Source organism: Coturnix japonica, chromosome 21 (assembly GCF_054131305.1).
Source record: "Coturnix japonica strain WE chromosome 21, WE-NBRP24, whole genome shotgun sequence".
Classification (NCBI taxonomy): Eukaryota; Metazoa; Chordata; class Aves; order Galliformes; family Phasianidae; genus Coturnix; species Coturnix japonica.
In genome coordinates, this window is record NC_140683.1 from 9,292,359 (window position 1) to 9,312,780 (window position 20,422).

The 20,422-nt window shown below is 46.6% G+C and overlaps 1 protein-coding gene across 1 annotated transcript in view; it reads right to left on the minus strand.

Moving 5' to 3' along the window:
- Positions 1 to 20,422, minus strand: part of PAPPA (pappalysin 1) — a 158,757-nt gene that overhangs the window by 72,653 nt on the left and 65,682 nt on the right. Inside the window, exons 7-9 of the mRNA XM_015878745.3 lie at positions 18,401 to 18,908; positions 6,091 to 6,219; positions 5,012 to 5,103 (exon numbers count right to left, since the gene is read on the minus strand). Coding sequence (XP_015734231.2) covers positions 5,012 to 5,103; positions 6,091 to 6,219; positions 18,401 to 18,908 — 729 coding nt within the window. The remainder of the gene's footprint in view (positions 1 to 5,011; positions 5,104 to 6,090; positions 6,220 to 18,400; positions 18,909 to 20,422) is intronic.

Genomic DNA, 20,422 nt, shown 5'->3' on the forward strand with positions numbered 1-20,422 from the left:
TACGCAAAGTTATTAGCTGCACTTGGAGCCAGTTCAACTGCAAATCTTGAGATTTCAGTCACACAAGGCAGCAACTGCTCCCATTGACACCTGGCCGCTTGCTGAGAGCCTGGGAAGGAGCCCAGGAGGAAAACTGTTGCTGCCACTCACTAAGGAAAACAAACAGCTTGTTTGTGTGTGTGTGGTGGGATGTTATTGCAAAGGGAGGTCTTGTGCCTGGCATCACCCTCGGAGCACAGCAAGCTGCTGTTGAGTCACAGAGGGTGCTCCAGGGAGGGAAGCTCCAGCTGCGGAAGCCTCTTTGATCCACCAGGAGAGCAATGCATGAGGGACACAGCAAATAGAGGAGAAACCCTCCACTGGGCTCTTGCTGGAGCTGTGTCCTGGACTCCAAAGCTGGATTGAGCTGGGCTGGAGTCACTGGCCAAGAGAAAAATGCAGGCAAATGCCACCCCAGCCCACATGCTCCCCCACAAGAAAGCATCTGTCCTTTGTGCTTTGCTGCCTGAGATGCCTGTGTGCTGTGGTTCAGCTGGCCCTGCTAAGACAGCACTATTAATGATGACAGTCTGAAAATCACTTTCAGAGACTTTATGACGATGTTGTTATTACTAACTTGCCAAATGAGTGCTTAGACATTTTGGAACATGTAGCCACACTCCCATGAGCCGCAGGAAACAGTCAGCTTCAAAGTATTTGCCTTAAGCTGAAGGATTCACACAAATACTATCTGAATAGCTCCAGTCAGTAAATTAATTGCTATCTGCTATGAAATTCTGCTATAGATCCTCAGCTTCTCTACCCATGGCTGCTTGCTCAGTGCCTTACTGATGCACCATGAGATGCTGACTTTCGTCTGCAAGACAACTCTGCTTCTCCCAGTGCTCTGCCTTGTTGAGAGCCCTTGGTGGGGTAATACCAGGCCTTGAATGCTGTGTGTGGGAGAAATCCCCATTAGCTGCTGCATCACAGCCATGTTCCTTGTGCAGGGGACAGGAGGGAAGGGAACGGGATGGAGCGCAGCGCGCTCTCAAAGCATGCCCACAATGAATATGGATGGTCATCCATCAATGTATTTTAAGCACATTACTTCGCTGTCAGAAAGAGGGAGGTGGGGAGAAAGAAAAAAAAAAAGGGAAAAAGAAAGGAAAGAAAAGATATATAAAATTAAGTTCGTGTCACTCATTTAACACTGCAATTTCCCCAGAGGATTATGCACCAAACGGAGATAGCAAGCTCATGAATATTAATCATTTCCCTGAATGCAATGCAGCCCTCCAAACAATAAGATTAGGGGAAAGTGCTATGCTTAATTTATGGATAATGGGAGAGGTAAAGGACAGAGCTCCCACAAAGGTAGGGCTCACAGCTGGAGGGAGAGGCCTCCAGGAGGTGGAGGAGGGCAAGATCCAGATCTGTGAGGAACCAAACAAGCTCTTGGGGCCAAGCAGAAGCAAAAGAAAAGGTGTTAACGGATCGCTGACAAATTAAAATCATACTTCTCTCTGCACAGCCACTGTGACTAATGCTTCAAGCACGCCAGAAATCGGCGGCAAACTCAAGAGCTAGAAGAAAGCTTTTCTGCTTTCTTCCATTCTGTGCCTTCTCGTGGTGTTTTGCACCCCAAGCCCCAACCCAGCGCCCATGGAGCTGTGTGTCTGACCCCACACCCTCCTCCAAAGGCAGCAGAAGTGCTGCTGTACAACGCTTTAGTGAGGAGCCCATCCAAGCAAAGGAGATAAAGTGCAGCAATAATAACACCAGTAAGATGTGGTTCACAGCCCCATAAATTACCAGGCAAACTTACAGCTAGATAGAAGTTCTGCAGCCACTTTCCAGCTGGGTTGCAATGCGTCTATCAGTCTTTACTCATCTCTTTTCATATTACTCTCTCTCCCCCTCCCTTCTTTTTTATTGATCTCTGCATCTTTTCTATTATATCCTTCTCTTTCTTCAGCTCTGGAGAGCTAAATCAATGCATAATGCACATCACACTCAACAAAAGGAATGCAAATGAAAGCAGAGCTCTTTTTCAATGCACGCACATATATCTGGAAGCATGTGCACGATGTTTGTGGGAGAGTGCACACCAAGGACGAGGTGCTCAGCTGCTTATTAGACACCCATTTCCCAACAGCCCGGTGGGAACGGATCGAGTGCTAAAAGGCTCCGGGTTCACACAACTGCAAATCATAACTCTCCCAAGCGGGGCCTGTTTTGAATGGGATTTTGCTCGAGCTCGAGCAATGCCAAAAGCCAGGTGTCCTGGGTGAAACCACAAGCAAGGTGAAAGCAAAACAGCCAGGAGAAGGAGAGGGGTACATCAACCCCCATGGTTCGCTCCTATTCCATGAACCAAAAGGCAAAGCGAGGCTTTCCCTGTGGGACCTTGTGCAGGGCAGATGTAATATGCAAAATCTGTTCCAAGAGGTGGGGGGAGAAGAGTACAGGTGATAAATTTCAGCACGAGGATGGGTGAGTGTGCTGCAGAACTTCAAAATAAAGCAGCGCTGCCAGATGCTCCCATTAATTAATTAATTAATCTCGCTGTCGCTCTTCAGCATGTTGCAGGGGGAAGATGCTATTAATCTTATCTGTTTTCTTTGAGTCGGCTTTGTGTGCAGAAAAGGCCAGGACAACCTGACAGCAAAGACCACACAGTTTTGTCCCTGCCTCCCTCCCCCCCGCGCCCCTCCTTCCAGCAGAGCAGATTGATCTGCTGTTATCTGATTAGAGAGGAGAGGAGGAGGGAAAACAAAACCAAGAAGAAGGAAGAGAAAAAAAAAGAAAAGCCTAATTTTATTACAGGCACTAACACAAAGTGTCTTGTGCCATTTATTCAAAGGAAAATCGGACCAATAAAAACAAAAAGAAAAAACACGTTAACATCGTGATCCTAAAAGGCAAAGGGAGCTAAAGAGAGAGATGGACACCTGCAAATGGGCTGCCTCTGTCTGTGGGGATGTCAGCACAGCTGGATGTCAGCCTGAGCCATGGGCTGCAGCACTGAGGCTGGAGCCAACTTTTAAGGACCAGAGACCTCCAGGGACTCCCTCCAGCCTCCACAACATTCACAAGATCAAACCCTACAGCCCTGTCTCTGCAAAGCCTCTGTACATGATGTACATGTGATGGGAGGCTCTCTGAGTTCTTTGGTGAAGAGGAGTGATGGACAGCACTTCGGTTCTGGTGCAGGCTGCTCAAGAAACTGGAGCATACCCCATGAGTGCTACGGCCAGGAGGGATGGGGCTTTGGGCACTTGCTCTGCTGGGAGGTGTCCATGCTCTCAGCAGGGGTTGGAACTCAATGGGCTTTAAGGTCCTTTCCATCCCAAACAATTCTGTGATGCCCAGGGCTCTAAAAAGCTGCACAGTACAACAAGAACATCACTGCATAAATAACAGACTGAAATAATTTGTCGTTGTCCTACAAGATTATAACATGTATTAGCCTCGTAAACATAGAAACAAATTACGCTTTATTTTCCTCTGCTCCTCAGACAGGGACCCAAGCAGTCTGTATTTTCCAAGAAAACAACCCACCAGCCTCAAAGGAGACTTTTGTTTGGCTAAAGGCAGAGGACTCAGGGTTATATCCAAACATAAAGGTGGGGTACGGCCAAAGAACCAAACTGGACCAGGGAACTCAGACCTATGAGGGTGCACAGCTCCATCCCCAACCCTTGCTGGAGCCAACCTCGGACCATGCTTGACTTTCCAAAAACCCAAAACGTCTGCATAAGTGTTTATTTCACTTTCAAAATATTATGACTAATATCTTTCAGTGCTTGAGGTCTAATTCTGCAAGTTACTTGAAACACAAATGTCACTTCAAGACCACCAATAGTCACAATTAGCCCTGACCATAAATATTCTCAAATTTCAATAGAGATATTTACATATGTAAATATGGAAATAAGTACATCACCAAATCAGGCCTCAAGTATGACTGTGTGGGATGCTGAAGTAAAAATGTGGTGGATGAGACAAGCAGTCCCCAGCTTACCACCCAAGGGAAGCGTGTTGCTTGTGAGGTCCTTTGTATGTTGTTCCAGCCACAAGAGATAAGCATCAGATTGCCAAAAAGAGCAAATTTCAGTCTTGCCAACATTATATTAACTGCTCAGGACTGATGCCCTGAGCTGAAGGTATCGGATCACAAGATGGGACAGACAGAGCATTTGCTTGGTTAGTTCCAGATAAGGAATCCCATAAACCTCTTGAGAAGAGACTGATCCCTTATAAACATTAACTTTGGTTTCAGAAGGTCTGCATGTTTCATCCTTTCCCGGATCTCCGAGTCCTGTTTGGGAAATGCAATCCCCCAACGCAGGGCTGCCCAGCACAAGGTGCAGTGAGAATTGGTCTTTCCCCTTCTCTGCCCCCAGCATTCCTAGAGAGTTTAATAAATATGTAAAGCTCACAACCACAACCCAGCTATCCCAGATAGCCCGAGCATCTTCCGGCCATTGTGCTTACAGGTTTTGCTAATCAGAGCAAACCAGGCTTGCAAATGAAATCTGATTAAGTAGTTTTCACCTCTCAAAAAGGGGATTAGCCAGACCTTTGATCTTCAGATACTGATTTGCAACTCAAAGGAGGTGTGACCTCAGCTGGACTTGCTTCTGGTCTCAGCCCCTTCCCCTTTCACTCCTCCTCCTGTTTACCAGAAAAAAAATCAGTTCATGTCTTCTCACGTAGCCAGATCTAAAGCCTATTGAAGGCGGTGGAAAACCACCCTCTGACTTCAATGGGCTTTGGATCAGTCCCACAATGGCTGACTTAGCCCTAAGTCCTATGTTGTTTCAAAGCCAGCAGAACCAATTTCCCATCAAAACGACCAGAAGCTGGGAAGATATGTTCGCCTTTCAAACATACAAATTCCAACTTTTTTCCCTCTTCCATGACAACTCTTCAACTGGAGATGCTGAAAACGCTGTTGATTTTTTCCCTCGCGCCTTGCATAGAGCAGTTGCCCACCGTAAGTGGAAAGGCTCTGAGCCAGACTTACCAATGCAATTAAAGGATAACTCCTGCAGGCAGAACAGGGAGCAGCCGTCACCATTGATCTTATTCATGTCATCGCATTCTTCCCCCAGGTCTCTACAGGCAGGGCACAAACAAGAAAAATGAGTCAGATGGCAAATGGCGTCATCCCAATGATCCACAGAACCCCAAAGCCCTGACATCCCACAGAGTGGCACTGCGTTCCAACCCTCGACACTCCTCTCCTTTCTTTCTTCAGCTCCTACTTTCATCATTCTTGGTTCACAGACTTGCCTGGCCACTTCTCTCCTGCACATGTGGATACCACTCGCTGTTCTCTGGATATGAGGATATGAGCAACTTCCTTCATAGCTGGTGCGGCTGCAGCTCAGCAGGTGGGGGGAAAGAGAACAGGAATCCCTGAAACACTTTGTGTTAAATCTGGAAAGGCCAGTCTATGACCCCAGCATGGGAATAACAAGGTACAAAGCCCATTGCGGGGCTATTCCAGGTGACAGCGGTCTGCAGGCAGTGGGTGGTGTCAGGGATGGGATCCTGCCTTGCTCCAGCCTACACTGTTGAGTGCAAACCAGATGAGAAAGAGGCTCCACAGCTGCAAGTGGGGACACAACCAAGCACACTGTGACATAGTCTGGTTCCTGCTCGCTCGTGAGGCAGCTCAGCTATTGTTCGATGCTTGCTGCAAAGCCACAAGTGATGTTTGAGGAATGTGCAAACATAACAGTAGGAGAAAAGTTATGGAAAGCAAAATTAATCTGTCTTTCTCCACCTCTCTCTCCAAGACTGGCCTGAATTCGTAAGTCAATTGGCTGCTCTGTTTGATTTTCCTGCCTGTTGGGCCTCATCCTGCAAATACTTGCTGCCAGGTATATAATCTGACAATATCTACTGGAACCAGGATAGCAGGGCCTAAGTTCCAATTAAAGGTCATCATCCTGGCAATCATCAAGCGCATGAATCATTACGTGCAGATGAGAACTAACCTAAGCTAAGGAGACATTAGAGGTCATCACTTTCTTTCTATGCTCAGTTTGTAGCTGGGTAGATGTGCTCAGATTTATCTGTTTGCTCTTCCAGACTTACGTTTGGATAATTCCATCTCCACAGTATCCACTCCCAGAGACGTAGACAAGTGCTGGCGAGGGCTCGCTCTCCTCCGCCCCAGAAACAACGATGACCTGGTATGTGTACGTGGTGCTGTCGCTCAGCTCCCTGCAACACAATAGGAAATATTGAGTGATAGCACATCAAAGGCAATGACAAAGGGCAGAGAAGGAGCTACTACAATGAGGGCTGGCCAACAGAAAGCAAGTCCTGCTTCCATCAGGCCCTCAGAACTGCTTAAATCCCGTGAATCTGTAAGCAAGACAAGATTCTTTTTTGTATACAACACAGAAAAATATAAACCTAATATGAATATTTAGGTGTTTGGTGGCATGTTTTGTGTTAGCAGAACTTAAGATGTTCCACAAAGGAACTCGTTACAAATGTCCTCATTGCACTGATCTGCAAAGCCACAGAGCAAGGGAGATATTTGTCCTCTACAGAGCACCAAGCCATTGAAGTAGGCATCACTGGACTGAGGTCAACCTTGCTGACATTACTATCTCCTTACAACACTCATTAAGTTAACAAGCAAGACCTGCTGTGCCGTGCCCACAAACCCACATCCCTCAGTGCTACGTCTGCTCTTTCCCTTAGCACCTCCATGGCCAGTAACCCTACCACCCCCTGTGCATCCTGTGCCAATGCATCACTGCTCCTTCTGAGAAGAATTCTTCCTAATATCCAACCCAAAGATGCGAAGCATCCGATACACACCAACAAAACCAAAGCAGAGGCGAGCTTTGAATATTAAAGGGATATTATCACTCTGTTTCACAAAGCCGTTCATAAAATATTTAAGATGAACAAGGATATTTGTAGAAATTCAGACTTTGCCTCCGGATATCTTCCAACCACCAAAACGTTCAGCTCTTACAAGAGGCTGGTTATCAATGAACCATGCAGGCAGCTGCAACAACTACAGAACAAACAGACCAACAGCGCTTTCCGATGTGCTGAAATCACAAACACACACACGGGCCTGAAACACCGACAGAGGTTTTCAAGTTGTGATTTTGCACGTCATTTCCAGCAGCAGGTGATGGACGGGCATCCAGCCAACAGAGAAAGTGCATCCCTGCAAGTGTGCCTGTGTGTGTGGGAGTGTTGGTGTGTGCTGGTGTGTACGGGGAAGCAAAGCAAAATCAAGGCAAAGTTCGTGTTTGTTTATGCACAGGGTGGGAAGTTGGCAGAACAGAATGGAAGAGGACACGACTAAATGAAGCACAGGAGAGAACACGGAGTTTATGAATTATGAGGTGACTGGAGATGAATGCGTACGTGGGTGAATAAGACAGAAAACTGGATATGAAAAGTTATTATGTGGGGAGAGCTCTGGTGTATTTAATTATATTGACTGAGAATGCAAAAGCTGGTATGCAGGAAGCATCCTGAGCACGTTGGGAAGCGCTGACATCAGGCAGTGCTACTCTGTGCTGTCACCTGCAAGACAAGGGCTGCTCCAAGCAGGGATAAAAGCAGGATTAGGGCCATCCATTCCCCCTGGCTGCTGGGGGCATTGATGGTGACAGTGCTCCTTGCAGTGCCGCCAGCCCCACGCCACTCCGCAATGGGAGGTGAGACAGGAGAGCATCCTTAACACTGAGGATGTGAACAAACACTCGTTTAAATTTATATCTATGGTCTTTTAATGACCTTTTCGAGAACTGAGTGAGCCGCATTGATCGCTGCGGCTTCCGCCCGTGGGGAGGCACTCGTATTAAAAAGCAATGACTCAAGTGCTCTGCTCAGAGGGGGAACTGGAGCGTGCCGTGCTGAATGCCACCAGGGCTCCTCACCCGTCTGCTGGTGAAAGCAGCAGATCCAGGGTTGGAAATGTACAGCCCCCTCTCCCTTCTCCTGGCCTTCCTGGGGATGGGGGATAGTCACGTTGAAGTTGAAGCATCCTGTGGGCTATGGATTGCTACTCTCTGATTGGGTATTTCTGTACAGCTTTTAGGAAAAACACCACTGGGAAGCAGTTTTCTACTCAGACCGAAGTGGTTTGAAAGGATCACAGGTGCCCAGCCATGCCCCAGCCACACCTGCCTGATGCCCATTGCCAGGCATAGACCCTTAGAGTTATGTGAGTTGGAAGAGACCCTTAAAGGCCATCTGGTCCAAACCCCTGCAATGAACAGGGGTACCTACAACTCTAGCAGTGCTCAGAGCCCCATCCAGCCTGACCTGGAATGTCCCCAGGGATGGGATATCCAGCACCTCTCTGTGCTATTGCCTCACTATGTGCATGGCCCCTGAAAACACTGAGGGAAAGCAGCAACCTGCTCCCCTCTCCCCACTACCATGGCATGTCTGTTTTTCCTGCTACAAATAATAGCAGGAAGTTTGTTTGTTTGTTTTGAGCATGACAGATTCCTGTTTTGAACAAAACTGAAAACACCTGAAAGGCCAGTTTCTGCCTATGAATAAAGAGATGGCCAGAAAGCTACAAAAGCAGACAGCATTCCTGTTATTTAAGGACAAAATGACAAGGTTCGAGGCATCTCCAGTTAAATTACAGCTGTCAGAGGTACTGTTAAGTGAAACAGACACATTCTGCACCTCAAGCACCCTACAAAGGACCCAGCTCGCTTTGGCCTTCAATAGTCACCAAGTCTTACGCCCAAAGGCAGCACTTCCATTACAGCTCTCTGCATCCCAGAACAAGCCCCAGTCCATGAGTAATGCCCCCATATCCCTACAACATAGTCAACATCTACAGGCTCCCGACACGCTCCCAAAATCAATCAATAAAGTGAAACCCAGAGGAGGAGGTCATTTTAGGACAGCGTGGATAGATGTGCTCCCCAGCTCCCCTCCTTCTTCCTGTGTTGCCATTTGCATTGTCCACAGAAGATCATTCTCTTCTTTTACCTTCTCTCTCACATGCACTCCTCTTGCTTTTTCCTTTTCTTCTTTTAATAAAAATGGCATGACAAGCACGGCAGAAGATAATGAAGAGAATTCCTGCCTGGTTCTGCGGTTGGGAGAAAGGAGGGGCGAGATTCTGTAAACAAAAAGACGTCAAAAATCCGGGCTGTTTTTCCAGCTGCAGCCCAGTCTCGGGCTGTTTGGATAAGCCCAGAGAAGTGGCAGGTGCAAAGACCTCAGAAGTCTCTGCCCCTCTCCTGGTCAGCGAGCTGATTCAGAAGACAAAAATATATAAGGAGCAAACTTGGAGCGGTTTCTCCCTCTACCCATAACAGGTTCCCAATAAGGCAGATGGTTTGCTCTGTTTTCCTTGCTCCCAATGTGGGAATGGAATGAGAACTCCATGTATCAGGAAGGTACTTCCAGTGAAACGTCCCATAACCGCCATCACAGTATGGGGAAGACTTCATGTGATCAAGCTTGAAGTCAGAGGTTGAAAGGTTGGGCAATTAAACCTATTAGAAAGAGGAAAACATTCTTTTCTCCATGATACCCATCCACATACAAAGGTTACCACCACCTCTCGTAGTTATCACAAAACCCACATGGTCGATTACTGTGTCATTTGTGCACACTGGTGTAATCGTGGAACAGCTTCAGAGACCTCAGTAACACACCTGGGTTGCAAACACACCATCCTTGCTGCAGCCCATCTCTCTGAGTTGCATGTTTGCTCTGCTCAGGACCTTGAGCACGTTGAGCATTTACCTTGAGAGAGAACTCACCCTTAGAATCACAGAATCATTAAGGCTGGAAAAGACCTCTACGATCACCAAACCCAACCAAGGATCATAACTTTTAAAAGCAGCAAACATATAGATATATATGCAACTGATTAACTCCAGCAGACTTTGATATAATCGTCCAAGTATTTGCCCTGGTACCAATTTAAATTGCAGTAGCACATTTAATAAAAAAAACAACTGTGTAGCCAAGGCCTGAAAGATAATTCTGGTTGGTTTTTCTTCTCTTAAAAATAAATCAAACATCAGCGGTCAATTTTCTACTTTCTTGGTTGAACAACAACAGCAAAAACAACCACGTGAACGCTTAGAGTGGAAGACAGAGATGCAGGATCTACGTGAGATTGGGTTACAATTACCAGAGCAGTGGAAATGTGAGGGGCCCGGGGCCTCACGTGGGTGTTTGCACTAGACAGGCAATTTCACGGCGGTACACAGGTTAAGTGTCGGAGCACCTGGTTGCTATTAAAAGCAGGGCAAGAGGGGGGAAAATCTGTTTTGCTCAGTTCTTTGCTGTTCCAATCAGCCCTGAGCTGAGAAAGGAAAACTCTGTGCCCTGACCCACAGCAAGCCCCACTTGCAGCCGGAGGGAATCAGTGCATCTCTATTCATTCCCAGGGACTGGTGCCAGTAACCAGCGCCTGAGGACACAGTGCTGCGGTGCATGGCAGCAGGGAGAGAACAGCATCAGGGCTGGCAGCGGGCTGGAGCAGGTTGGTAGCTAAAAGGCCATCATCGTCACCAAAGAACCTCTCTGCCTGTTGCATCGTGCCTCTGGATGAGCAGCGTGTGATTACACTGCTAACGATGCCCGCCCTGCAGCACCCCGCTATCTATGGCCAGGTTTGGGGTGTCCTGGCAGCATCCTGCCCCAGGATGTACCATGGGGCTCTGCCTGCAGGAGGAACATTCTTCCCCAGCCTGGGGTCAACGGTGTGGCAGGGGGGCGTTCTTCAGTTTCCCCATATCCACCTTGACCTCTAGCATTTCCTTTCAATGGAACCAAGATCTGATTTTCAGAGCTTAATGCCCTCCTGCGTCTGTGAAATCCCCCGAAAGGGTAAACAGAGCCACGTGATCCTGATCTGACTGCTCCTGGTGCCCGGGAAAGCTGTGTCTATTTTCAGCAAGGCTTCAGCCAGGCCCCCAACACGCAGATGTTTGCAGTTTCCTCAGCTTCCACCTCTATCACTGCTCCTCATCAGGGCTCTGCATGGAAGGGATGGGCTCTGGGACTGTGCTGCAGTGCAGGGTGAAGAAGCAGCCTGAATCCACGGGCACATATAGGAAAGATGTATGTGCTGTCCCACATGAAGAGCACAAAGGGGTGTACAAGGAGAGGAGGTGACTCCTCCAGAGGAACATTCTGTCATTTCCCCCCTCAGGGGCTCTGTGTTTTGCTTTAAGCCACGTCAGATTATGAGAAATCCTACTAGCTGGTCTCCAGTGGGATCTGTAATGGTTTAATAACCGAACATTACTGAACATATTTCCACTAGCCTCTTTCTAAAATCCCATCATGAGCTAATTTCCTCTATTGTCATTAGATCTGCAACTGGTCTTACATCTAAGAAAAAAATCTGCACCGCTGCGAGGAAACGATCTGCACTGAGCTCTGAAGGCAGCAAATCCACTCATCCTCAGTGGGTACAACGTGCTGCTTCCACTCTGCCTAACTGTCACAGCAAGACACAGGGTAGTGCTGGAATGATAGCAGCAGCGTAGAGATGCCCATGTCAGAATGTGTTTCAGAGGATCCTGGCCTGACAGAGCAATCCTGGGGGGGAAGTGATGGAAAGCGTTGGGCTCGCAGTGATGAGCAATGAGGCACTGTAAGGGTTTCTGCTTTGGCTGATGCTGTGCTATCCGATCGGGTACTGAGGACAGCAAAGCATTACTCCCTGCTTGAGGACAGCTCCAAATGTAACAGAAACGTTATTTGGTAGGAAAACATATTGAAATGAAATGCCCAGGAAGCAAAGGGGCCAACAAAAGTGGCAGAAAAAGCAATCAGTGCTGGCTGATGCTGCTGATAAAAAGGCAGGTAGCACTTTGATGCTGCTGCTGCTGCTGCAGTATTTGAGGCTCACTCCAACTTTTACAAGAGGGTTATTTTTAAAGCATTGCATAACACATCTGCCCAATGCTTCTTCCCCAGCGGAGCAAAAAAATACCCCAAATAAACCCCCCAAACCAACAAAACCATTTGTTACACCCGGGAGATTTCTGGTTCTTCTCATCTTATTGAGAGCCCAAAACAAAGATGCAAACAGGAAGGCAAACATCAGAGAGAAATTACGAGACAACACACACCTGAATTTACCACATCGCTGAGACTGTTCCACCTGCAATAAATTATTTCACCCAGCAGGAAAAGTCTCGTTTGACCTTCATTTTTTTCTTTTCCTGCAGCTGAAAACTCTGCTACTGCTCCTAGGTCGGGAGTTCAAATTCCAGCCTGGCTGGGAGTGATTAAATATATCCATTTCTAATAGTATCTATGCGGTTAATAAGAGGAGGGCAGTGAAGGCTCATTGTTTGAGGGACGTTGGCACATGGCTGCATTGGAGACCTGGCAGTGGGATGCTGGGGACACCCATGCAGTGAAGCAGCAGCGTGTGGGGAGTCCCTGGTGGGAGCAGAGCTGCTCTCTCCTGAAGCAAAGTGCTGCTCCTGAAGCGGGGCAGACACTGCTTGCTGGCTATTCCCATGCTCTTGATCATTCAGAGCCATGTCTCATGTCAAGAGTTAAACCCAGGCTGAAAAATCACTCTGGCTGCTCAGTTTTAGCACCGCAAACCTAAGAAGAGACGAACCCGCCCTTCCTACCTTACTCTTGCATCATATGCAGCTGAGCCAGAACAGGAGCTACAGTTCTGCCAAGTGCCAGCTATAGCTACAGCATTACATAAGAAACCACAACAGCAAAGAACCACAAATCTATCACTACTGCTGGCACCGAGCAGCATCTCAGCACAGGCTGAGCAGAAAAGCTGCCTGCTGAATGGGCACGGCCCGCCAGATTGTTCTTTCTCTTCTCTGGATCAGGGTTAAGGCAATTTGGCAGAGGGTGGTAGGGAAAAATTGCCGTCTTGCTCTGCGTGTGGGGTCAGGAAGTAGGTTTTATTCATCTGCTGAGATAACCTGGCACCTCTGATGAAGACAGGAAGATGTAAGGAAAGCTAACAGTGGTTTTGAGCTGCCAGAGGCTAGCAGGGACATGGAGAGCCTGAGCTTCCTTCACATGGCTGTAAGAAGGATAAAGGAGTGGATGTACCTGAGTCTCAACACTGTAGTGAGAAGAGAAACCTGGTGGGATATGGGAGAGTAGAAAGTATGAGTAAGTGGCTAATTAGGGGGAAGAAATCACCCATATGCAGACTAGTGATTTTAATAAGGACAGGTCTCAGGCACTGCTAGAGGTGATAGAAGGCATCAAACACTTATGGACTCAACAAGAGATGATATTGCTTTGCACCTACTTCTGGTAGCTGAAGACGGTTGGACTGAAAGAAATGCTGAAGTGAAATGTACATTTTTCCTTCAGTTACCACTTTGAGATTAATTATTTGCAGGAATGAAATGTTTGTCAAATTGAATTGGTATACAGACCCAGCCAATGCAGAGAAGAACAGAGTTAGAATACAGGAATCACCAATTTACAGGACTGGATGTCTCAAAATGGTGCTTACGTTGGTACAAAAACATCAAGAAATCCCAAATAAGCTCAGAGCTCTTCAAAATGAGAAGGCAAGAAGTAATTGGTTGCATTCATTCAATTGGAAGGTAACTATAAAACCATCAGCGGGGAAGATTCATGAAGAAGTGCATGAGGTCCTTGCACACATCAAGGCAAGGCATTTCTAGGCTTGCTGTAAGTATTCATGCTGTTGCACAAAGACATCTGGATTCACCAGACACAGTTCTACAGCCTGTTGGGAATCCAGATGTGTAGCGTGCCGATATCATATAGACAACCTAGCAGCTTTTGTAGATAAATCTGGGCATGTAAAGTGCTTTCTTAACATTTCAGTCCTATCTTAGATACTCCCCAGTATTTCCTGGCATATCAAGAGAGATTTGGCATGGCAACTGGGGAGGAGGGGGGGCAGAAGATGTTGATAATGTGGGCTTCAGCTTTTGGTATTGGGAGAAAATCCACCCAGCGATCTGTATCTTGTTTGGGTGGAAATATGCTGTTAATTATCTTCATGACAGATGGATCTGGCAATTCATTTCAGCTGCTTTAGATCATACATTCCTCTGGCTGGTAGAGGTTCAGAAAATAGAGAAATAGATCTTCAAGATGAATGCAAAGGAAGGAATGCCATAACAGGGACAGATGTTGCCATGAAATTTTAGTGTTGCATTCAACAGGGCCTTAATGTTACATATCATCACTGTGATATTTGTATTTTTTTCAGAGCCCTGTTGAGCTGGGCCTGCAATGAGTAACTGCAGCCTTCCAATGGAGCTCCTGCTCACCTCCAACAGTCACTGCTCTGCTGATTCTCCAGCCTCTCTGCTGTCTATGTTTGAAGGAGTTTACAATGTATTTCATATGCATTCAGACTAAGCAATGTTTTCCATCTCCTTCAACACCACATCATCAAGGGTTTCTGACAAATCACGTGCATGGCTTCCGGACCGCATACCAACAAACACAAATGCCATCAATAACACACATTTTGAAACAAACCCCTTCAGATACAGCCTGCAACGTGCCAGGAAACCATGAACAGCACCACAGCAACCTCTCCAAATACCTGCAGTCCCAATGATGTAATTCCTCAATCCTTCGCAGTCACGTCAAGAAGCCCTACTGAGATCTGGATCCTACTCTCTTAGGTGCTCAGTTAAAACACTGCAAGTAAAATTGAGCTTGCAAGCTTAGCACTGGATGGAACTCCTGACTCTAACAAAATGTTTTAAAATACTGTACTTGCTTAAACAATAGACGACAACCAGTCCCCTCTATTTCCAAGGAACAGAAAAGGCGTAGCCATAGAAAGTAGGTGGAAAAAAGCTACGTGTGACAAGGAAAATATATTCTCTATATGAGAAAATGCAGGTTTCTCTCTCGGTCTCTTTTTCTTTTATTTTGAAGTATGAATGCAGTATCTCCAGGTGTCACTTAGGTACTAAAGCACAAGTCAGTACGGGAATAACTCAGATGGAGATATCACAGGAAAGCATACTTGCTGCTCAGTGATGTTCAACTCTGCAAAATCAAAACTCGTAGCAGGGCTTTGTGCTGGGATTCTTTCTAAGGCTATTTCAGTCAGTGCCTTTGTCATGAAAAATCCCACAGGTTAACAAAGAAAAAGGTTACAAAGATGACCCGCTCCAGCACAGTCCACCACGTTCTGAGGTTTCCTATGAAGTCCGTGGCAGAAAAGTCAGAAAAAATTCCAATTCTCAGAAACTTTTCCAGTTATTCCAACTTTACAGAACTAACCTCAGCACCTCCTGGCTTGGCACGTTGGAGGGATGAGCTCAGATCGGAGCAGGAGCATGGTGGGAAACATGGGCTGCTCCCCACCACTTCTCAAGGTACCCACCAAGCACTGGTGTCCAGTTGCCCTCTGACATCCTCACGTGAGCTTCCACTGGGGGCACTCCTCTCACTGAGCTCTTCCAAACATCAGTGGTTGCCACAAGTGATGACAAGAGCATCCATGTGAGCGTAAAAGCGCTACAGCAAGGCCAAAGTGAGAGCAAAACAATTACCTCCATCACCATCCTCACTATCTCGTGGGATATTCCCAGGGAACAGCAAGAGCAAAATGTAAGAGCACAACCTGAACTCTGGATTAAACCGTGAGCTGAGACTTTGAGATCTGCAGATGTGGCTCTGCCCTTATTGCTGACTGCGGCGTGACGACTCAGCAGTTCCACACTGCACCTGGCCCGACCTTCTTCCCCCCATTGATTTATTCAGCTTTCTGCTCTCTTCCTAGGCACTGAGCCTCATTTTGTACTGCATATTACAGCAATTCTGGCCAATAGCACTTGGTGGAAGCAAGAGCATCTTGCTTTGTTTCTGGGAGGTCCAAGGATAAGGTCCCGTCCCTTAGAAATGACTGAGCCAAGAGCTGAGATTAAAATTCAGCTTGAGAACAGAAAGTCTGGCATTATTTTGCATTTCTTAATAAAAGGTTTCCACTGCTGAAGCTATTTCCTCTCCGTTGTGGAGCACCCACTGCTGACTAGGCAAGGGCTATCCATTAAAGGCTTAAAGAGAAGTTCCCTCTCTTTGACGGGAAGAAGGTAGGAGAAATTAATTCTTCTTTCAGCATCGCCACACCTGGGGAAAGGATCTTGCTCACAGATAACAGTGCAAGCAAATATTTTCTTTGGGAGAAAAAGAGAAAGTGAAGATCAAGGTCAGAGGAGGCAAGAGTAAAGACAGGCGACTGCCTTCAAAATAACCTTCCATAGAACATGTGGGGGTGTCGTTTTATTTAATACGGAAAACATGCAAAAGCATAAACAGGAGGAGGGGGACTGGCTTGGGGCTTACCAAGAGATAAAGGGGTTGCAGTGTCTGGTTGTACAGATATGCTGAATTCCAGCTGTACAGAAGGAGACAAACAGATGAGGAAGGGCTGAGATATTGCATTTACCCCTCTATGTACACACAGTACACCACTATCCTTGACTTTCTGAGGCATCTTCCTGCTCTCAGAGCTCAAGGGCCGTGGCTGCTCTGTGCTGTGAAGCTGCAGGACCCCTCAGCTCCAGAGGGTATGAAACACTGCTATGCACATATGCATGTTAGGATATGAAAAAATCACTTTTCAAGATTTCAAATACATGCCAGAGCAATGCATTAAGAAAACCCATCTCTAAGAGCTAAGAAATCTGCATCTTTGACTCCTTACCCAGTAGCTAAAGGCTTCATTTTAGCTTTCCAAGTGCCCAGTCACAGCTCTCTGTCTGGATTTTCCCTGCAGACCCTTGGAGGACCCATTGCTCAGAGCTGGCCAGATGAAAGGCTTTGGTTGGGTTGGCTTTGCCAGCCTCTGCCAGGTGCTTCTGTCTCCTGACTGCAGAAATACAACCTTCTATTTTCCTCCTGTTTCAGCCGACTCCATAACCGAGACATGCAGACAGGTACAGCAGCGTTACTCTGTGTGATTTATTCAGTGCCATACAGGAAAACTGCTGTTAATCCCTGGCTACCAATTGAACGGTCAGAGCACCTTCCCATTTTGGATGGCTATAGGCTAGAAGTCACCTCTAAAATTATACCAAAAGATACAGGAATAGCAGTTAGAATACAAGTTATGTTTTGGACTTTTTTTTTTCACGCTCTATTATGAACTCAAAACTGGACCTGCTTCTGTGGGAACTTATGCTAAGGTATGCAAATACTTCAAACCAAACCAGTCCCATTTTCCAGTGTGAGTGGGCCAGGTTTCAGGCAAAGATGCTTTCGCAGCAAAACTATGGGAAAATTCACCAGTTTTCCACGTTTCCAATATGCCAATATTCATCTCCTGTAAAGTGCCAGCAGTTGTTGGAACAAGGCTATAACCCAAGAAAGCACTTACGCACATGCTTAACTTTCAGCATGAGGTTCAGGGGTTTGCTTTTATATTCACTATTGTCAGCTACCTTGAATTTTTCAACCCATAGGGACAATTTGCATCTTCTGAGCTGTATAATTGCGCCATGAAAGGGATGGTAGCTCATGATTACTGAATTGTTAATTAATCATTTTTATTATATTTAAACATGCTTCAGAAGACCATAATGATGTATGCTTCCTTGATATTAGCTGTACTAATTAGATCATCTTTTCTAAATTAGAGTGCAGTTTTCTTAGCAGGTTTCCTTTTATCTGGTGTTCATTTTCAAAAGAGCTTCATGTTGTTCCCACAGATGAGTGAATCACTTCCAGGGAATCGTGTTATGCAAAAGATGTTTTTCTTGCTTCTGGAGAATGCCTGTGGGTAGATCATGGATCTCCTCGAAATCATTAAATATTTTGAAGCTGAGCTTTCCTCAACAATCATACATTCCTTTAACAGATGAGCATAACTGCAGCTGAGATGAAATTCACTCCCTACAACCAAGTGGCACGTATGATGTGTTTACTGTGCAATACAGCCTGTGTCAGTGACACATGAAAGGAGAAAATGAAAGCAGCTGAAATACATTTACATACCTGAACACCCAATTTTACTTCCTGCGTTCTCTCTCAAGCAGTTAATTAGAAGTTACGATGCTCTGGCACTGAAAGCAATGCTGCCTCCTTCACCAAAATACTACTGTGAAAAAAATGTCTAAGGAAACGGTGACCGTGATACTCCTGAGGTCCTCCCTCAGGTTATCTTAAACATTCAACTTATCAAAGCTCAAGTGGTTTGCAATATCCTTTCAGCTTAAAGGAAGATGGAATTTCACCTTTCTCCGTGAGCAGCAGGCAATTTCACCTGACTCTAATGCTCCTGAATTCCAGAAAGAAACAAAGAGAATAACCCTCTCTTGGTGATAACTGATCCGTCTACCTGGTTTAGAAGTCCAGTGCTCAGTGGCAATACCTGACATCAGCAAGTTGAAGAGGCTATAATCTTTCCCTGATTGCACCCCTGCAAAGCAGTACTTACATGTCAACGAATCTTCTGCTGAGGTTCGAGATGACAACAGGAGATCCAGACTGGAAAGGAGGGTCCCGAACCACTTTGTATTGGATGGGTTTGCAGTCTGTGCACAGTGTGCTGTGCGGGACGGAGCTCAGCATGGCAGCATCGATTTCCAAGTGCTCATCCAGAGTGTAGATTTGGATGCCATACACCTCCTCGCCCACCTGTCCTGCATCCAGTTTGATGGTCAGCGGGATGTCACAGAAAACATTCTGTGGCCCAAGAGAGATGTTCTTCCCACTGACAGTGAGCAACTTGACATCGTTCACCGCTCCACTGGAGTCCCAGTCGGGGGAAACAAATGTCACCCATACTGTGAGGGACTCCGGAGTCAGGGGGTAGCGGAACTCCAGCTGCAGGTAGCAGCCCTGGGGCTCAGGGCAGGCTGGGGGCACTGTGTGTTGGTTGACAGCTGAGTTGGGGCTCCACGTCCGAACGCTGGATTTGCAAGGCTGCTCAACGTCAGGGTGCCCTGGAAAGAAAGAATGAAACTAAGACAGTGCATAAAAGAAAGCAGAGAATATGGCTCATCATTGACAACAGTACTGAAAGAGAAACTGGTGGCAGGAGAGCCTATCTGTCCAGGACTCAACTGGGCAGAACAGGCATGGCCGGCATGGAGAGGAGTTTAATGCCTATGTCTCATAGCTGGGTGAGACACAAACCCACCTAAACACCGAGATGGAGCAGACACCACCCAGCACACACCATGGTCCCACACTTCCCATTTCTGGTACATTTGCCTGTGCCAAACAATATTTTCTACCCTTTCCACTTGGTAGTTTATCTGATAAACAGACTCACTTTGCTTCCATTTCACCCTTGTGCTCCTCTTACACCCGTCTGTTACTCTAAGACGTTACCTTTTCCTCTTGTCTTCAGCAAAGACAAAGGAAAGAGCTTCTGCTGGCTCCATGAAGTCACCACATTGTGCTGTTGGGCAGCAAAATACTCAGCTCACTCCTATGCCCTTTACAGGCTCATCTTGTACATTGTGTAAGATCCCTTTTTTGGAAGCACACGGAGCACAGGTTTGAGTTGGCTCTCTGCACTTGTCATAATGAAACAACAGGCACTTGTGCTTTTACGTGTCTCACCGTTGGCTATGTTCGGCTACATGGGAGGTATTACCAAGAACTAATGAAAGCCACAGCACTTGCTGGGATCCCAAATACTATGGTAACATTACAATTTGGCACAGAATCATGGACTGCAAGATCCAGAGAGGTCATATGGGTGGAACAGTTGGTAACAGAATCCAGCGAGTGCTATAAGTTCCCTCTTCCTTCTCAAATAATCACACAAAAAGGGAGCGAGTAGAACAGAGAGAAAACAAAGTGTAGGAAAGAAGAAAGGAAAAAGAAAAGATAAAGAGAGGTAACAAGAAGAGAGAAATGCAGATGGCAGAGGAAAATGAGAGAGGGAGAGCACAGCTGTTGGCAACCGAGGGAGAAAGTGAGATAAAGCACTGGGCAAACACAAACAAACAGGACATCACTGCTAATTTAAAGAGAAAAGGGCAACGTGTGAAGGTTATTCTTATTGTCTGTGATCCAATGAAGTGATAGAAAAGTGCCTTTTCTGCCAAGGATTCGCAGCCCAGGGAGTTCTCCCGTTCATACCAAATGAACCCAGACACAGAACAATTCCCCAGTATCTCAGCAGGCCTCTCAGAAAACCAACACGATGTTCTACCCCACAGCTCTCCCCTGTTCATCACATGCCACAAAGCACTGCCACTAAGCCAGCACCTGGCAGACCAAAAGCATCTGTGCACTGTGCAGGAAGCCAGAATTGCAATGAACACCCTCAGTTACTCCCTCTGCCAAGCTCACAAGGACTCAGAGTGTAATCCCTGTGAGCAGAGAGAGCCCCACTCAACCCACACCATCATGCAATGCTTCCATCCACGTGTGCTTGGCTGGGCCAACAAATGGTGTTCCAACATTCACAGCGAGCCTCTTACTGCAGCCCTAAGAAGGCAAG